The 18,370-nt window shown below is 39.5% G+C and overlaps 1 protein-coding gene across 17 annotated transcripts in view; it reads right to left on the bottom strand.

Annotated features, from left to right (window-relative positions):
• LOC103147315 (inositol 1,4,5-trisphosphate receptor type 1-like) overlaps nucleotides 1-18,370 on the bottom strand; it is a 124,655-nt gene that overhangs the window by 34,283 nt on the left and 72,002 nt on the right. For 12 of the 17 annotated variants that reach the window (XM_007565585.2, XM_016678319.1, XM_016678331.1 and 9 more), the window contains 8 exons: nucleotides 8,865-9,048; nucleotides 8,256-8,521; nucleotides 6,782-6,982; nucleotides 4,392-4,502; nucleotides 3,094-3,189; nucleotides 2,870-3,004; nucleotides 1,980-2,087; nucleotides 1,313-1,544 (listed from right to left, as the gene is read on the bottom strand). In XM_007565585.2, coding sequence (XP_007565647.1) covers nucleotides 1,313-1,544; nucleotides 1,980-2,087; nucleotides 2,870-3,004; nucleotides 3,094-3,189; nucleotides 4,392-4,502; nucleotides 6,782-6,982; nucleotides 8,256-8,521; nucleotides 8,865-9,048 — 1,333 coding nt within the window. The remainder of the gene's footprint in view (nucleotides 1-1,312; nucleotides 1,545-1,979; nucleotides 2,088-2,869; nucleotides 3,005-3,093; nucleotides 3,190-4,391; nucleotides 4,503-6,781; nucleotides 6,983-8,255; nucleotides 8,522-8,864; nucleotides 9,049-18,370) is intronic. The other 5 variants (XM_016678333.1, XM_016678332.1, XM_016678330.1 and 2 more) reach the window with 1 other exon arrangement.

The raw sequence follows: 18,370 nt of genomic DNA on the forward strand, positions 1-18,370 counted from the left end.
ATATATATATATATATATCCTCTGAGTGAGCGATAACAGCTAAAGAGTGCTCACTTCTTGAAGAAGTTTTAAGCACTACCTCGACTTTCATTGACATATGACCCAATATCATCAATGACTATGGAAATGTTTGTTTTCTTCACACGACCATCTTTTAATATTTTACAGGACAAAACCAATGTTCCAGACTCTTTAAGCAGTGCATAAAAGAGAAAAAAAAAATCCCTGTCCATGGCTGCTTCTCTTTAACTCAGTGGAACTGTCTGTTTCGCTATTAATCACGTTTCATTTTTATTTCATCATCTAAATCTTATTTCCTTCAAATGATTTCTTACACGTTGAACTGTTTTCCAAGATGTTCAAATCATTTCTTTTTACAATGTTTTCCTTTTTTTTTATTTTTTCCCTTTGAAATTCAGACCAAGCAGACTGACTGTTCTCTCAAAAGATCGTTTAAAAGCTTTAAAACCATTTCTTTATTTATAAATTGTGGCTATTTTTTTGTTTGCACATTTTCCCTTGTCTAACAACAAATAAACAACAAACCATCAATTCTTTGCACGTTCTTTTAACCAAACAATGATTTGACTATTTACACTTTTGCAGTACTGTCTCAGGAAAGATTTGGAAGGTTTTCTTTCTTTCTTTTTTTTTTTTTTATCAGAATTGATCAATTGTCTTCATGTTAGAATTTCTAAATAAAAACCACAAAATGTTTTAGATTTTTGCAATTTTTACATCTGTTTTGTTATGGCATAAACAGCTGGAAATAAATTGTTTCACAGAAATTATTTATTACAGTGTTTTTAACAAAGTACACTAAAATAACAGAAGTGATTAATATTTTCATAAGGATTTTAACTGATCAACTGTTTTTAAGTTTTTAATTTTTCCTCCCCTGATGCCAAAGTCAGTGAATTCAGAAAAAAGCTTTTACAGATGTTTTAATTAGTTTTTTTGCACCTGTATGATTCAATATTTTATGAGTATCAGCAGATCTAGAATTTATTAGGCTATAATCACTTTTGTTTACTTTTTAGCTTGTGATTTATCTACAGTGTTTTTGTCATTTCCAAAAATAAGCTAAAATTCAAGTGCCTGTGATGTGATCATCTGAGTGTCAAGGAAGGACAAAATGTTTTGGGAAATCCAGTCAGGTCAGGTCACAAGTTTAAAAAAAAAAATCCCCAAGTATTCAAAAAATCTTGTTCATGCTTTTTTTTTTATTTCCCATAACAGCCTGGAGAGATGCACAAGGAAGGAGTACAAACTATGCAGTAGGATATAAAAAAGGTAGAGGAGAAAAACGCACAGGGTACGGTGTTTGTGTTACCAGTGGCCTCTTGAGTACCTCGCAGCTTCTTCTGCCAGTTCATCTCATTGAAGAGATCCTCAGAACGCAGGAAAAAGTCATTGATCTTGCTGCCCTGCTCGTCCCGCTCTGTGGTGTAATACACTCGCAGTTTGGACTCTTGTGTGAGGAACTCGCAGATGTTGGGGACCGGAAACACTATCTGCTCCATGGTGCGATCCAGACGAACGATCTGAATACAACCACCACAATTAGCTTCATGCATCAATTAAGTCTAAGCTCTTTTGACTGGGTGTTCGATACAGTCTTTTGCTGCATTGGAAAAACATTGGAACTCTGCAAAGAAAAAAAACCCCACTGACAACTTGAGCACAAATCGGTGTTAACAATCTGCATTCCTTCTGCTTACGAGGCTGCACCGGGAAATGAGCGAGCATGCCAAAGGCATTTGGCATCCCGCTGTGATGAAACCTAATAACTGTGCAAAAAAATTACAACAAACACCCTTTTACGACACGCCTCGGGTGATCTCTTTACCAAAACGCGGCAGTATCTTTTCAGTCTCTTAGGAAACCTTAAAAGACTGCCAGAGATGACAGCAGCAAATATATAAAACTCCACTACAAGCAGCTCTGCCTGGCCGAGGCACGGCGGCTAAACGGCTGACCTCGATCTGAGCCGTGTGTTTGGCGTAGAACTCCAGCGCCTCGTCGCCCTCTCCGTACGTCCCCCCAGGCTTCAGCATGGCCTGCAGCTCCTTGTTGTGACGCGCCAACTGAAACAGACCAGACACAGATAATTAGCACTTCCATTATTTGTGAAGTCCTCAGAAAGGTGTAGCTGCCGTTTATTCAAAGGCGTTGCACTAAGAATGACTGTTTGTTTGAATTACGTTCAATGACAGTCTACGTCAAGAAGCTTTGTAAAGAATATGGGCAGGGTTCCGGCTTTATTAAGAACTTGATGAAGCTCATAGTCTCAGCTTGAATATTGTCAAGTAATATGGGCAAATGTGAAAAGGAAAGACTAAGGGAGTTTTCACACCCGATAGTCCAGTAGACTCGGTTGAATTGGGGACTAAAATTGCAACATTTGCTAGACTTTCAGCTGGTGGCGTTCGTTTTCACACTGCACTTTGTCGAAGGATCCAAACTAAGTGAAAAACCTGTTCACCTTCTTGCCTGTGGTGGCGTTGCACCAAGAACTACTGAAGGAATCAACATGCGACGAAGATACTGAGTGCCACTTCTTTCTTTACAAAATGTAAACAAAAAATAAAGTAGCGTCAGAGTTTAGTTGCTGTAGGACTTCCTTTTGTCTCTGACAAAAGACCACGAGTCGTTTTATCCCTTTAGTTATGGACTCTATTATTTTGGCTCTATAGACCCAGAATGCTTTGCGCTATTGTCCGCCACCTGCTTTTGGAGCGGCCTCCGGTCCGCATCCATCTATACATGTTTCTTAATCGGTCATAGGAAATGACACAGTGAAAAAGTCACTTAAATTTGTTGGCTGTATGTGAATTCGGAGGGGATGGGTTCTCCTTTGGAGGCTTACTTGATGTGCCAAAATGTAGATATTGTGTCCCACGTTCCGCGGAGACGCAGAATGTTCCTCCTCTCCATCTTCGCCCTCCTCGGGCTCCTCCACCTCTATCTCACCCTGCATGTAGGCTTTTTTGATAACTTCCACCTGCAAGGCCCCGCAAGGTCAGAAGAACACGAAATGAACATTAATCATCAAATTAATGTTTGATGATTTTATGTGCGGCGTATGCTCACCAGCTCTTTGGGCCTCATGTTGTACAGAATCCTCTCGGCGTTCTCGCTGTCATGCCGACTCTCCATAATTGCAAGCAGCAGCTTAGAGGCATTGTTCTGTGGAAGAAATTAGTGAATGAAAAAGTAGTAGACATCTTTACAAATTTTTCATGTGCTAGTATTGTATGGAACCAGTTCTGCAAAAGGTATTATTGGTATGTTTTACTATTTTACAATACAGGCAACTTTTCCTGAAGACCTTACAACAAAAGCCAAGTAAGATGTTGTAAAATGTTTAACTGAAAATAAAGATGCTATCACACCTTTTCCTGTCCTGATGCATGTGTTGACGTGTTGGAAAACAGGTTTCATCATAAATACATGATGAAATAAAGTTACATTTTTTGAGTGCGTGTGTTGCTTGGTATGCAAAGGTGTGAAACGGACAGTGTTTTACCTCATTCTGCCACGTTATTTTTCTTTTTATAACCGGTTGCTTTGTCATTTGTTTTTTATTTTTACCAGACTGAGTCTATGGGATTCCCCCAAGTGGTTAAATAACTATTTGGTGAATTGATCAAAAAGCAGATCAAACTAATGTCCGATGGAACCTTTTCAAGAATTCAGATTGAAGAAGGGAATTATCTTCATTAGCGCAGACAAAGGATCTTCATAGCAAAGCATGAGATTAATGTTTTTATTGCTATAGCATTTCAGTCCTGCTTGTGGTATTTATCACATGCTAGACGTGCAAAAACAGTCGGTGGCTATCAAATTACATATTGTCGCCTTCCTAAAAGAATGGCCTAAGTCATTTTAGGCCATTCTTTTAGGAAGGCGACAATATGCTAAATTATAGACGAATAAGAGGACCATCATGATCAATAATCAATTTTAACTAGCAAATGTTTGTACAGGAGTATAAGAATCTGAGTTTAATCACTGATTTATTTAGCTACGATACTGTATGGAAATACTAATACATTTACTTTGCACACTTTCCAAAATTTTCTATACACCCTTTTGGATTCAACCCCAGTTGCTCCAAGACAAACACAGTGATGTATAACTTTTGAGCTGACATTGCACAATTTTTGTTATTAGACACATTTTCTTTATTTGTCACCTTCTCTGCTAGAGCAATACATATTTCTGTGCAACTGAACAAAAATGACTCTTATTTTCTTTTCTGGCATATGTGCTGCATGTAGAAACTAGACATGCAGCACATATGCTGCATGTCAGGAAATAAAGAAATAAACTAGCAAATCACAAATCCCCTTTGTTGAAAACCATTGAATTGACCAAAAATCACTCACTTTGAGCTCCAGAACCAGGTCCATCCTCTTCTTACCCAGCGGGTTGATGTCGTTGAGAATGAGAGCAATGATGATATCGATGCCATTGCACTCATGAGTGGCTATGCAGTTCTGGAAAGCAAAAGAAAATTAGTTTTTTTTTTTTGGTTTTACAAATTACACAGATGTTTCCAATCTAAAACCATTTAAACATTATACATCACGTATGAACTAGAAGCAGAGTTGGCCTAGTGGGGGGTTTGGGTTGCACATTTCATCTAAGCAAACCACAACAGTTCTAAAAGATCACCATCTACGAAGCAGATCAAACCAGAGAGGAGCTGTCTGAAGATAATGAAGATAATGTCTGAAGATAATGTCTGAAGATAATGAACAATGCATATGACAATGACCAATGGAAGGGGCGGGGGTTCAAGTTTGGTCTGCAGTTACAGGACCAACGCAAGCTGCAGTCATTGACTCCACCATTAAGTTCTCAGAGTACTGAATTATTACAGAGCAAAATGTGAGGGTCTATATGTGCTACTACAACACAAAGTCCAGATCTCAACTCAAAGGAAATGCTGTGTCAGGAAAGCTTTGCATAACCTCAAAGTGAAGCAGGGTTCTAAACAAAAGTATTTCAAAATGTTTGCATGGTTGCACTGCAAAGAAAAAAAACAAATTCCTCTGCTTGGAATTTTCCTCAAAGTCTTGATTTTATATTCCCTAATAATTTCTATGGGCTTAAGAGTCATGAGGACAGGTGTGTAAGGCGTAACGCTGAACATCAAACCACAGTGGTGTGGTTGGGCTGTGAAGTCCCATCACCTTTTGGGAGTAAGTAGTTTGTGAGATGAGTTTTAACCCGTCTTTATTCCAGAGAGACACGATGTACCAACCACTGAACAGTACAACCTTTTGCTTCCTCTCCCAAAAAGTTTAATAAAAACACATCCACGTTGTCATTCTTTAAATATTTTCACTAAGGAAAAGAAAATAGAAAAACAAATACTATAAAAAAGATTTTTTAAAAAATCAGAAATACTGAAGATAGGTTGTTTTTAGGGTGTTGTCACACCTGACAGAGACTGTTCGATTGGTGACCACAACTGTGACATTTATCACATTTTCAGATGGCGTGGTTCTCTTTCACACTGTACCATGTCAAATGAACAAAACCCTTTGAAAAACCTGATTACTCCCCTTGACTGTGAGGATGGTGCACCAACAATCACTGAAGGAAACGACACAAAATCCCCTGAAGAAGACACTGAGAAACCAGACCAGAGTTCACTTCAACAAACCGAAACCAAGGTTTTTAGGTGGACCCATCGCTTTTTTGGTCCGCATCAGAGGTAGATGGCATTCATGCCTTCCCAAACAAACCAGACTTTCTAAGGTAGCAGACTAGGGTTAAATTAAAGTGGACTAAACATGGCTGGTGTGAATGCAGCCTTAACTAATTTTAATGTCACTATTACAAATCAATAAGTAAGGGCATAAAAAGGATTTGCAGTAAAAATAAATTGTGGGGAACGTAGAAAACATGTGGAGGAAGATCTTCTGGCCACATGAGACTAAAGTGAACCTTTTATCGCCTATATGCCGAACACTATGCTTGAAGTACTGCACATCACACCAACGTCACAATGAAACATGACGGTGGCAGCAGCATACAAGTAAACTAGTCAGAATTGGTGGAAGATGGATGGAGGTAAATACAGAAAAATCCAGAGGAACTTTCAACTAAACAAAGGCCACAAGCAGGAAGTCAAATATGGATAACGTCTAATTGTACTCAGAAGTTACAAAGGCACATTTAGGTTTATTTCTGCATGGTTTTAATAACATTCAGGGATTATTCATTTAGCCAGAAGAATGAACAAGATATTTAAGTGTTCCCTCATGTGAGCCTAAGGACTCACATGACTTGAAGCAGGTCAATGACCAACCTGACCCCAACCACTTTTACGTCCTTTTGCTTCTTTCGAATATTCATGGTTTGTAGCAAACAAATCATTCGTTTCGGCATAGCCGCTTTCATTCAGGACTGAAATACTGCTGGTGACAGCGTTATGCAGCCAAACACAGTATCTCAGTGTTTTCCTTGTTACAGGATTTAAATGGAGAGCCGTTTTTAGTTTGGCAATCCCCTTTCCAGCAACATCTAGAGGAACTGAAATCACTTCATGCGGCCACTGGCTTTACTCAGTCACCAGGTTCACACTTGACCAGAATGTTATGACAGAGCTACTTGAAAACAACCAATCATAACTACATTTTGGCAATCGTCCCTTAAAATAATAATAAAGATACACCTAGAACTTAATACAAATGGTAAGTATTACAATGTTGACGTCAAAGCGTGATTCTTCTTGTATGAGCAGTGTTCAGAGGAGATTCATCACCTGGTTCTCATGACACGGGCCCTGGCAGTACTCTGTCAGGCTCTCCACAGTCTGGTTGATCAGTCCGACATTCTTCTCGTTGATGTAGAGTCCCAGCAGCCCCAGACCTCCGGTGGTGCTGCCACAGATGCAGTCCAGGAACTGAAGAGTCTCACACACCAGATTGTAGTTGTTTTTGTTGTTCTGATTGCGCAAGAAGTTCTGGAGAATGACAAGAAAAAGTGGGAAAATATTAATAGGTTAATTTTCTCTACAGCAGTGCGTATGGAAATGACCTCAAGTAAGGTTTGTGTCCTTATGAGAGTAAATATAAAACAATATCATGAAAAATAATTTATACCTCTTTAGTTTTTAAATAACATTTTCTCACATGACCACACATTTCAGCGCAGGATTTTATGTAAAACTAAAACATAACAAGAACATAATAACTGAGAATCATTACAATTTTTCTTTCAAAAATTGTAATGTGTATTTATGTACAGGTCCCTTAGGTTATTGTTTAAAATATTTTAAGTATTTACTCATTAATCTTTGCTATTGACTACTTTCAAGTGTCCTGAAATAACAAACTTTAAGACCTGCGATGAATGTATTTAAGACTAACTTTACTGTTCACTCTTAAGACTCTTTAAGATACATTTTTATTCAATGGCTTTTAACACACAATGAAAGTTTTGCTCTTACTTACACTGTTGCATGTAACTGTTTCTATTGTTGTCTTTTGTTATTTCCATGTTGTGAATGTGAATGAGACTGTTTTGAAAATGAATTTGAGACATTTAAGCCTGAATTCTAGACACAGGAACTTAAGACTTTCTAGCACCCTGTTAATGCAACTGGATTTTATTTAGAGTTACTGGAGCAAATGGGGTTGAATGCAAATGCATGGCAAACTTTACAAAAGTGAAAAGTTCAATTCCTTATATGTTTCAGCTATGCACTTATTTGTGTTGGTTTATCACATAATATCTCAATGTGAGATTTAAATCATAGACATTTAAATTTGGGAGTTTAAAGTGACACAAAATTCAATAGTTTAAATGGTTTACATACTTTTCTAAAACACTGTTTTACAAAAGGATGTTTTAATATCTTACACCTTTTGGGAGGAGACGGCGGGTGATACAGGGTCATCCAGACACCAGGTTTTAAAAATACCCGTCCCAGTTTAGAGAGTAAACAGAATCTGTGCGTGAAGGAAGTGTTCTGTCTGGGCTGCAGGAGCTTACAAATACGCACCATCATAGTGAAACCAGACCAAGACATTAAAGATATGGAAACAGCAGCATCAGGAAGTTCTGCAACCGGTAACTATTTTCAACACGGTTTCGTTTCTGTATAACCGAGCGCGATGATTGAGATTCAAAGCGGCAGGCTAAGGAAGGCCTGCTGTCGACTCATGAGAGGTCGGGGGAACCGTTTACGCACGCCAACGTCCCCCGCCGACTCAGAACGATAAACGCCGGCTGACCTGCAGGTCTCTGTTGTGGTTCTCGCAGAGCAGCTGCATGAGGCGTAGGATGGGCTGCATGATGGTGATGATGACACTCATCTCGCCTTCGTCTTGGCTCTTGTCGGTGGTCGGAACGGGGGCGCCGTCGGCGGCGGCCGCCTGGTGCTCCTCGGCCTCCGCCTCGCGACGGTAGGTGGCGTAGGCCTTCTTGGTGACGGCGGAGGCCTCCACCAGCTGCTCCTTCACCTCCTCGGTCACCATCGCAACCACCGGCACGTCTTTCACTAACCAAAATTATAGAAAAGTGAGTCAAATAGAGACAATAATGGAAATGAGATTCTTCATTTGACAAGCAGTACGGTATTCATAAAACAACCTAAATATTGCCACACTGTACTCCTGCTGTACTAAGATCTGCCTCATTATTGCTCCTGTTAAACATTTTGTAGTATTAGAGCAACATTAAACATATATTTACAGATGAGGGAGTCAAATGAAATAAAGTGCAAAACTGACAATTGTTTTTGCATTAGGAATTCACATTTGAGTTTTAGAGCCAATGTTTCCTTCTATAGCCTCTTCTAGTCCTAATCTGATGATATTTCAGACTCCTTACAGTTTCCTCACCTTTCTTCCGTGTTGGCATATCTTTGTCTGGCGGTTCCTCGTCCTTCTTCTTGCTCCCCAGGTCACTGGTGTTGACCGTCACAGTGGCTTTAATCTCCTGCTGTGCCAGCTTCATGCGCTCATAAAACACCTTGAAGAATTTTTCTGACTTGTTGTCTCCAGTTAAACGATTATAAAAGGACCTCTGGGAGAACAAGAGAGGCAGAGAAAAAAGGCGTTTTAAAAAAAAAAAAGCTTAGTTAGCTTAGTTTCCCTGCACAATAATTACTACCTCTAAAATAAGGACATCAGTGGGATTCAACATTACGTTAATTCTCCTTGTTTTGAGAATTACAAACAAAAAGATAGATATGATATGAACAGTTCTTCTCTAAATGAGGTCTGAAATTTGAAGAGCTATCTAGCAGCTGAAAAAGTGAAATTCTTTGAAGCTACTATTTAGCATTACAGTGCTAAATATTAGCTTTGTATATTATTTTTGAAGCTAATATTTAGCACTGCGATGCTTAAAAAGTGTGGGCTTTAAACTTCACACATATTAGACTATTTCAGCAGCATTATGGATGACAGTGACTGATAAGATACAAAAGATTTATAGCTGTGTATATATTATGTCTAGCTAACTGTTTGCAGCTACCAATGCTAAAGCTAATATTTGCTTTGCAGCTGCATATTAGCTTTCAATTAAAAGGCTGTTTCACCATGGTTTTGGTTTTAGGACATCATTTGGTTATCTCTAGAAAAATCCATTTCTTTTTTGTCAAACCACAAATTGATTATACAGATATTATACAAATTGATATACAGATTTTCTAAAACACTTCTTAGATTTACTTTGTTTATTTAGTTTGTGAAACACACAGAAGGGAGGCATTTTCAGTGCTTTATTGGCACCTTGGAATTAGAAAAACCACATTTTATATGGACTAGTTAAGCCTAAAGACAATTTTTAACAAAAACTTTGCTGAGGATTTACTAAGTATTTATCTACTTCATAAACCTTCGAAGGCAGAGCCATTGTATTGCAACACAGCTTCCTGCCACAAGCTGTTAGAATGATAAACCTGTGCCAAGTTTTGGTACAATATCACTGCAATTATGCACTGATTCACCTGATTTGTGCTTTTATCCTTTTGTATGTTATGTGTTTGCTTTACAATGAATTGACAATAGGTGGATTTGATTTCAATTCATCTATAAACACTGGCCTAATTGACTACAATGAAACATAATACTACTTATCCTTTACATCATTAATGACTTATTCTTTATATACAAAATACAACAACTTAATGCCAACTATTACACCCAGCAGTGTGTTATGCAGGACTTGAAATAATCCTGTTTATTAAAACAATATTTCTGTTTGACATCCTTTAAAGTGACAATATCCAGTTCTACTTAATTTTAAAGAGTTCCAATGAGGCTCTTTAGTCAGATTAAAAGTATATTTAAAAATTACCATTTTTGACATAAAACATGCTTTTCATTTGTCCAACATTTCTGTATTAAAAATGAATGTTATTAGTAAGTCCATCGCTATAAGCAATTAATTCCAAGATAAATTAAAATGAGTTTGATCATTTCCATTCTGATGATTTATTTATGATACATTTTATTTATGACTTGGTTGTGTGCGTGTGTTTTTTTTAAATTCCTATTTCTGTATAGTTTTTGGTTGTTGTCTTTTATTTTGGATATTTGAAATATTTTCCAGTTCCAGTCATAAAAGTTCTTTACAAAATTAAAGCTTACCGTCAACTGAGAGGATGATGTTGCATTATAATACCATCATAAATACACAGTGTTACTTGAAAATGGTCTCAAAACAACTATACTGTTATTAATCGCAACTATTACCAGGGCAATTTATTGTCAAGCAAATTGCGTTAACATGGCAGGCCTAGTTATTGGTCTGATGTAATACTTTCATCATTAATGTTGTGTTTTCATTAGCTATAAATAGAAAATCATATCATAATTAACAGAAGTAAAGGTTTGAACACACTGGTCTCCAACCAATCCACACAGTGTGCTTCACTTAATGAGTTGAGTTACTGGATAATATTCCACTTCACTGAATACGACTTCCCTTGTTATTTCTTGCAGATGACTGTTTTTATTGTCTTATTGCTTCTGTGGCAAAGCTGTGAGTCAGTTGTTTGGTTAGGCACGGTTACATAAGAGTCATTTCACAGGAAAACAAGCTTAGCACTCCTCCTCGCTCACCTGACCTGACATTACCTTGTGCGCCCTTTGACCCCTTGGCCAGCGACGTATTTGTGGCATGTTGCGGACAATGCTGGGTGTCAACGTCTCTGAGTCGCTCTCCCCATCGATAGCGGAACCCAAGACGAGATCTGGGATTAGCCTGCAGCCAACTACTAACGGCTTCTCAGGCGTGCAACCAGTCCCACAACTCGTCCACGTGCTGCCCATGCACATACCTCAAAAGCGAGCACGCTTTGAACACGAGGCTAGCAGCTTCAAACACAAACTGGGCTAGACCCTAATGGACGTTTCGCAGATGTAATTACTTGGGTAAGTGGGGAAAGTTGGCCGGAGAAATGAGAGGGAATCAAATGTTCTACACTTAGTGTGAGTACACACACTGTAATCTTGTGCGACAGCGTTGTACGTTTTATTTTTTTCTGCAACCCACTCGTCTGTTCTGCCCCATTTTCCTTGCAACAATCCCACCCCCATCCTCTTCCCCCTTTACGTAAGACATGTAATCAGCTGAGTGGTTACAGTGAGGGCACACAGCACCTCAGCTCTAAACACTGTTACATCAGCCCACAGAGGGCGAGCTGAGGAGGGCCAGATGCAGGGGAGAGAGAGACGGAGAGAGAGGAAAACCCTGCCCTACTTTCATTGCCAGAATGGCACGAAGGGAACATGTGGTGTGAGAGGAAAAGAGTCCGAAAGTAGGAAGGGAGGTGGGGCCCGGGGTTGAAGTAAGCAGGACTTATCACGTAGAGATACTGGGGCAGTTTGGAAAGCCTGTTGCATAAGACTCTTTCCAGGTCCAGCCTAACTAAATTACTTGTCTGAGATAGGGGAAATGTCTAAACAATGAAAACCACAGCTGAAGTATCATATCTGCGCAGGGAATCTCTGATAACAGCGAACAGGGCCGGCCATTGAGCGCAGACATGCGGCGTGGGCATGGCAAGTCCCAAGGAAAACGGATCCCCTTCATATGTTAAAATGTTTTTCTCCTCTTCCTTTATGCAACCATTTTCTCTTCTTGCTTGTTCCTGGAACATTTAGTGATAGCGATCTAATTAACAAGCAGGCTTTTTTTTTTTTTTCTTATGGAGGGAAAACTCAGAAGAACAGAAAAACAACAGCTCCAGGACTCGGCGTATTAAAAACAGAACTCATGACTGTGCCCATAAAAACTCAATTTCTTCGCCAATGTGAAGGCATTCATTCTGCCAACACTAGGCAGTCGTATTCTGCCCCCTGGGCAAAAGGAATGGCGTACGGATTTTGTATCGGGGCCCTGTTTGCTCCGATTCCGGGTGGATATCAAACCTCATTTGTTTTTAACCAAAGTGAATCTGCTGATGACAATCACCGCCTGGTAAGACCAGCAGAAGCTTGCTCAGACTGGTCTAATTTGGTTATGAAGTTGCAGTTCAAGGACGGATTTACAAATTGATTTTAACGTTGGCATGAATTTATACACAAGAAAGGACTGCCTTGCTTATATCCGTAAAACAACCACGTTGTTGAAAAAATTAATTTATTTAAATGCAAGTTCAGTTTCACAGTTTTTTTCTGTCCAATGGTTAAAGAGCCGAGCAAAAGTATTCATACTGCATTAACTTTTATGTGACAAACACAAACCTCAAAGTCTTTTTTGAGGGGATTTTATATCGGAAGACCAAAACAAATTTACAGACGGATTCAATTCAAATTTAAAAATCCTTGAATGCACATCTACATTTCATATTGGATGCAATAATATAAAAATTTGGGCCAATATCAATATCAGATATTGGTGTCATATTAGATGACTGATATTTATCGACATTGTATATATTAGATATATTTCACCAACTGTGACACCTGGGGAAAAAATACACCACAGCTACATCATCACCACAGCTACTTAATCTACCCACAATCCTGTGCTGCATCGCTATCACATGACCAAACAAAAACCACATGACCAACGTTCTCCTCTATCCCCATGAAACAAAACCGCAACAAGATGCAAATAAATATCGGTTGTTAATATTCATATCCCGTTTTTATTTATCGGGCCGATACTGATATGTTAAAAAAAAATTACTAGCATTGGCCACTACAGATGTCAGTGCCGATATATTATGGAGTCCTACAAATTAGTAGGGGCGGAAGTAAAACAGTCACTGTATATGAACAATAAAAATGTAAACATTTTGTACAACTGAAAAAAGGAGCATGTGCTTTTATTTAGCCACCTTTGCAGCTCCTCCAGAGTTATCCGCATCAGCAGAGATCCACAAGTTTGTCTATGGGAAGAGTGTTAGTCCCGCACTCTAGAAAACTATGAGTCACTTCAGAGTGGCAAGAAGAAAGCAATCGTTGAAATAAAGTGTCAACAAGTTTGGTCAGAATTTCTGGAAAGAACGACTGAGCTAAACACAGGGCAATCGCGCCATACACCCTGTAAAAAGACTTAACAAGACACGGGTTCACCTTGAAGCAGCACAACAACCCTGATCATACACTCAGAGCTACAACAATAATTTAGATCCACCTTCACAGCACCGAATTATCAAATATGTTGAAAACCTGCACAGAGCAAAGTTACCAATTACTTTCCTGTATAGCACATCAAGACATCATGTGACAGAAAATGAACAAATTCAAAAGAAAAGGCCCCCGCTTCCAATGTGATTAACTTCTCTAGACAATGTGTTCAGCACGTGCGTCTCCCTAGTGCCTGTTGAGTCATTCTTAAAATAAGCTGTCAGTCAGCCAATTAGCCTGAGCTTTCTCCACAGGGAAGATTAACCCTCTTTGTGTATCACTACAGAGCCATTAAGGCCACTGGGAGCTGTGCAGCTCCTGCTGTTGCCGGTCATGTAAGCTCAGACCGACTCGCCACTCTCTCTCCTAATCTACGGGATCAACATGGGAGGCACAGCGGGGACCTTCTCTCTGATTATTTAGTGCGTCTACTTTCCTCTCCGCTTCCTGTCAGATGCCACTCTGGCTCCTGGCCTCAACACGAGCCAGTTATGTAAGGCCTGTTTATACCATCAGCTATCTGGTTTTATCCGCCTCGGCAGCCCGACACCTCAGTGAGTGACAAAGCCATCTCTGTTCCTATTGGGTAGCAAAGCTTGGATACTCTGCCACCGCCCAGCTGCCCATCCACTGAGATCTACTCCTCGAAGCGGTCACAAGACAGTCACATATTACCCATCGTTTAACGCGTCTTCTCAGAAATATGTACAGGCAACTAGCCAATCAAACTCAGGGAAGTATCAAGTAACAAGTATAAAGTGAACACAACCAGTTGCCCAGAAATAAGCAAACTTCCTTAAAGTGTGACATCTGAAAAAGAGCGATCTTAGGATGTGTTGTGGCAAAAGGAGAGCTGGGATGTTGATGGTGTTGATGCCTGGAAACTCACTTAGCAAAATCTTTTTAAAGCTTTCCAAGAGGTGGCCGAGCCGTGAACTTGAACCGATCAGAGGGGGAGGGGATCAGTCTGGGAAGGGGTAGCTGCGTGCCACAACAAGCCTCTCGAGTAACATTGGCGACACCTGTTTGCTCCTATGAGTTTCAGGGATCTCAAGCAGTGAGAAAGTGTTGAAAAGATGTTCTTAATGCAACGAGGAGCGGAGATAATATACTTCATTAGCCTAATAACAGACACAGGCTCTCATGAAATAAGCTCATACCTACACAGTGTAGGTACATGCTTGTATGGATCTTTAGGAATGGTAATGGAATTTGATAAGGAGCGTTTAATAATAGAGTGTGTACCGTGTTTTGTTTTTTTGTCGTTATAATTGAGACTTTACCTTTATAATGTGATCTGATTATTTGGAAAGTCTTAATCAGTAATTCAGATTTTATCTCAGTCGTTCTTCAAATGGGGAAGACAAGAGAACAGGCGTTTCCTGTAAAGCGTCTTCCATGCTTTACCTGGAGATGACACATGGACACGTGGCTGCAGGATGTTCATATACACAAACACACCTTTCACACTCCCCACAGACCACCTGGCTTCAGTATGCGGAAAGCCCTAAAGAATACAAGAGTGCCACACCTTTCTGCAGACGGCCTTCTCCATGGACGATGGCTTTACAATTTCTAAGAGTTTTTAGCCATTTAGCGATCTTTGTAGGAATTTTGTGAAGAATCTTACAAGTGTACGTAATTTCTCACCATGTCTGATAAACGTTTGCCCCTGAAAAACATTTATGTCACCTGCAGATACAAAAAAAATGGGTAGTTGGAAAAGAAACGATTTTCACTAAGTGCCGACGACAACGGCAGCCAGTTTCAACCCTTTGAATGAAGTACGGAAGACCCGTCAGGCAGACAAAAGTCAGGAACGGAAACCCTGTAGCTCAAAGAACAGACGTTAATGTAGTTTGGCTCTAAGCCAATCAGTGATTTATAAACCAGCAGAAGTATTACAAAGAGCCGTTGTTGCATCAACTTTGCAGATGCCACAGGTCTTCTGGTTCTGGTCTGCTGTGCATCCCCAAACCAGAACCAAAGAATGCAGATGCATGGTTCAGTTTCTATGTTCTACAAATATGAAAACTGCAAAACTGCTGAAACACCGAGTTGCTTTAAATCAAGCCCAAAAAGCAACCTGTTTAGAGCTGCCTTTGAGTAGCAATGAGTGGAAAAGTAATCATTATATTTGATCTGTATCTGCTGAATCAGTTTGATGATTATGAATGTTATATTTTGACAAAATATAACATTCATTGCTTGTTTCATCATTGATTTTCCCCGGAAGCGCCGGCCAAAGCAGCTGGGGCAGGAGAGGGAAGTCTGGGCCTCTGCCCAGGCTGCTGCCTCTACGATCCGACCACAGGTAAGTGGAAGGTAACGGACGGATGGAGGTAGAGTTGCATATCATCAAGAAAATTGCAATATTATTGCTGAAATATCACAATGCTGACATCTGTTCAAATAATTCCACATTTTCCTTTCTTCTTCATTTTTTTGTCCCCACAATTAAGGTAAAGGGTTTGTTCAAGGTAAATGAAATATAACAGCTTTGATGGTTATGTCATTGCTTTATGAAGTTAATTTTGTTTTGTGCTTCTTAATCGACCATTTGAAACATTTTTGCAGCATGTTCTAACCACAGGAACAAAGATGAAAAAACCACAGCAACCAGTTGTAATAAACAGCGTTTTGTACGAATATTAAATGTGGATACTTTTGAAATTGTGATACATTTCAATTATGAAATACAGAAAAAAACAAGTGACAGATTGTCAGGCGAATAAAATCAAAGAAGAATGAATAAATCAAGAGCCGAGTTGCTTGTTTTCTTCTTGAGGAGTGGTTTTAATCAACAGCTAATGATGTCATTTGTTGCTAAATACTTGGCGGATGCATTTCAGATGCTCGTTATCCTCATTTTAACAGTTTAGTCTCAAGTTATAGATGTTAGTCGCTGCCATTTCCTTCCAGCGATAAAAGCTAATTACACGTACCCTACAAATCACAACATTATGAGGAGCAGCGCTCGCTAACGGCCCATCTTTCATGTTGATTCTCAGCAGCTTTCACAAATTCCTTTGAAGAATGGCCCCCGAGACGCTTTCTTCCTGTCTCAGCGTGATTTTTTTGTTTTTCGGTGAGAACTGCGGCGGCGACACGCTTGGCTGAAATCAATCCGTCACCCCTCCGAAGCAAACAACCGGAGCAGAGTTGGCAAGTGGGTGTGAAGTGGGCGGAGCATCACGAGCGGCCCTCCATTATCACCAAACATGCTGCTGAAACTCTCTGGTTCTGTGATTCTAACACATTTTGTCACAGGATGTGGTGGCGTGAGCGGTTGACTTCTTAAAGGCTGAGGAGTGGTGGGGCGGGGGAGGGGTCTTAGTCTTTGGCATCAAACTGTTTAATGAAACTGTCTTCTTTATTTTTTTCTTCCTGCCTCGCCTTCAATTTCTCACTGTCTGAACGCTGGCCTTGTTCACGAGTTGGTTTTTAAGCGCGCCACAATCTCTGCACACCTGTGAAGTAAATAATTTGGCTGCTTCCCTGTAACTCATCTGGGTTGGACGCACAAAATCCAGTTAGTCAGGTTCCAGTGACATGCCTTCAACCTTTACCGGTTAAATCCCAGCTGGTCACATTTCACAAGCTCAATTCTGGCTCGTTTCAACCTGAACTCAAGCTCTCACTTAAGCTTTTTTTTTTTTTTTTTACATGTACTCTGTCGGTGTGTAACAGAGATAGATTACATCATTGTTTTATTAGTGTTTATTGTGTTTTCTGCTTCTTAATAAAATCGACCATTTGAAGCATCTGTGCAGCATGTTCTACACACAGGAACAAAGACGAGGAAGAAACCGTAGCAATCAGTTGTCATAAATAGAGTTTTGTTTTGTTTTTTCTGCTGTTTTTTCCATTCAGGCAACAATGGGCCCCTCTGTCCTGAAAGTGGGGCATGCAACCAGTTGTTGTGCAAGACAGGAAAATGTGATGGATCTGCTGATACATGGAGTTTTTATTTTACTCTGGATTGCAGATAATGTTTATACAAAGCTCGACTGTAGCACGATGTTGTTCAAGAAAATATCAGTTAATTTCATGCACACACAACTTTGGTACATTTTTTTCAGTTAAACAAAACGCTGAACTTTTCTGCAAGACATCCTGTCATATACATGCAAATCATTTGTGGGTAATTATTTTTGATAGTCAAATCACTGATTCAAATAAAACCTTCCTTGATAATGTACTGTGCACATTTAGAAAATTTTCATATTGTTGAAGACCAATAAAGAAACTTTTATTTTACATCAGAAATGTACTAAAATAGCATGCGCCATGTGCTGCACAGAAAATTAGGTCTTTTGCATCAAATTCTGCTTCAATATTTGCGGCCAGGCTGGTTTTGCTGAGCTCAGCATTCAGCTAATCTCCTCTCTCGCTTCTTCTCCTCACAATACCTCATAGATTCCTCGTCTATGAGGTCAGATCAGAGTTTGTTGAGAAGTCTAATAGTGATTTAATGGTCAATAAAGGAGGAATTTGTGCTTTAGGAAAATGTGGTCAAGTCCCACATCATGCTGCAAAATGACTTCAGGATCATAAAGCTCATCAGCAGTGAGCCGTTAAGCTGGGCAATGTGGCTTAAAAATAAAAATCTCCAATTTTAAATTGATTCCTCCCTCCCCCCTTGTTTTCTTTTCTAATGAAAGATATTACAGAAAATATTTTCAAAAGTGGCTTTTTAAAAAAAAAAATCATACGAAGAAAAAAAGTAGCGTTACATTTATCGCACAGCATACTAAAAC

Source organism: Poecilia formosa, unplaced genomic scaffold (assembly GCF_000485575.1).
Source record: "Poecilia formosa unplaced genomic scaffold, Poecilia_formosa-5.1.2 Scaffold180, whole genome shotgun sequence".
Lineage (NCBI taxonomy): Eukaryota > Metazoa > Chordata > Actinopteri > Cyprinodontiformes > Poeciliidae > Poecilia > Poecilia formosa.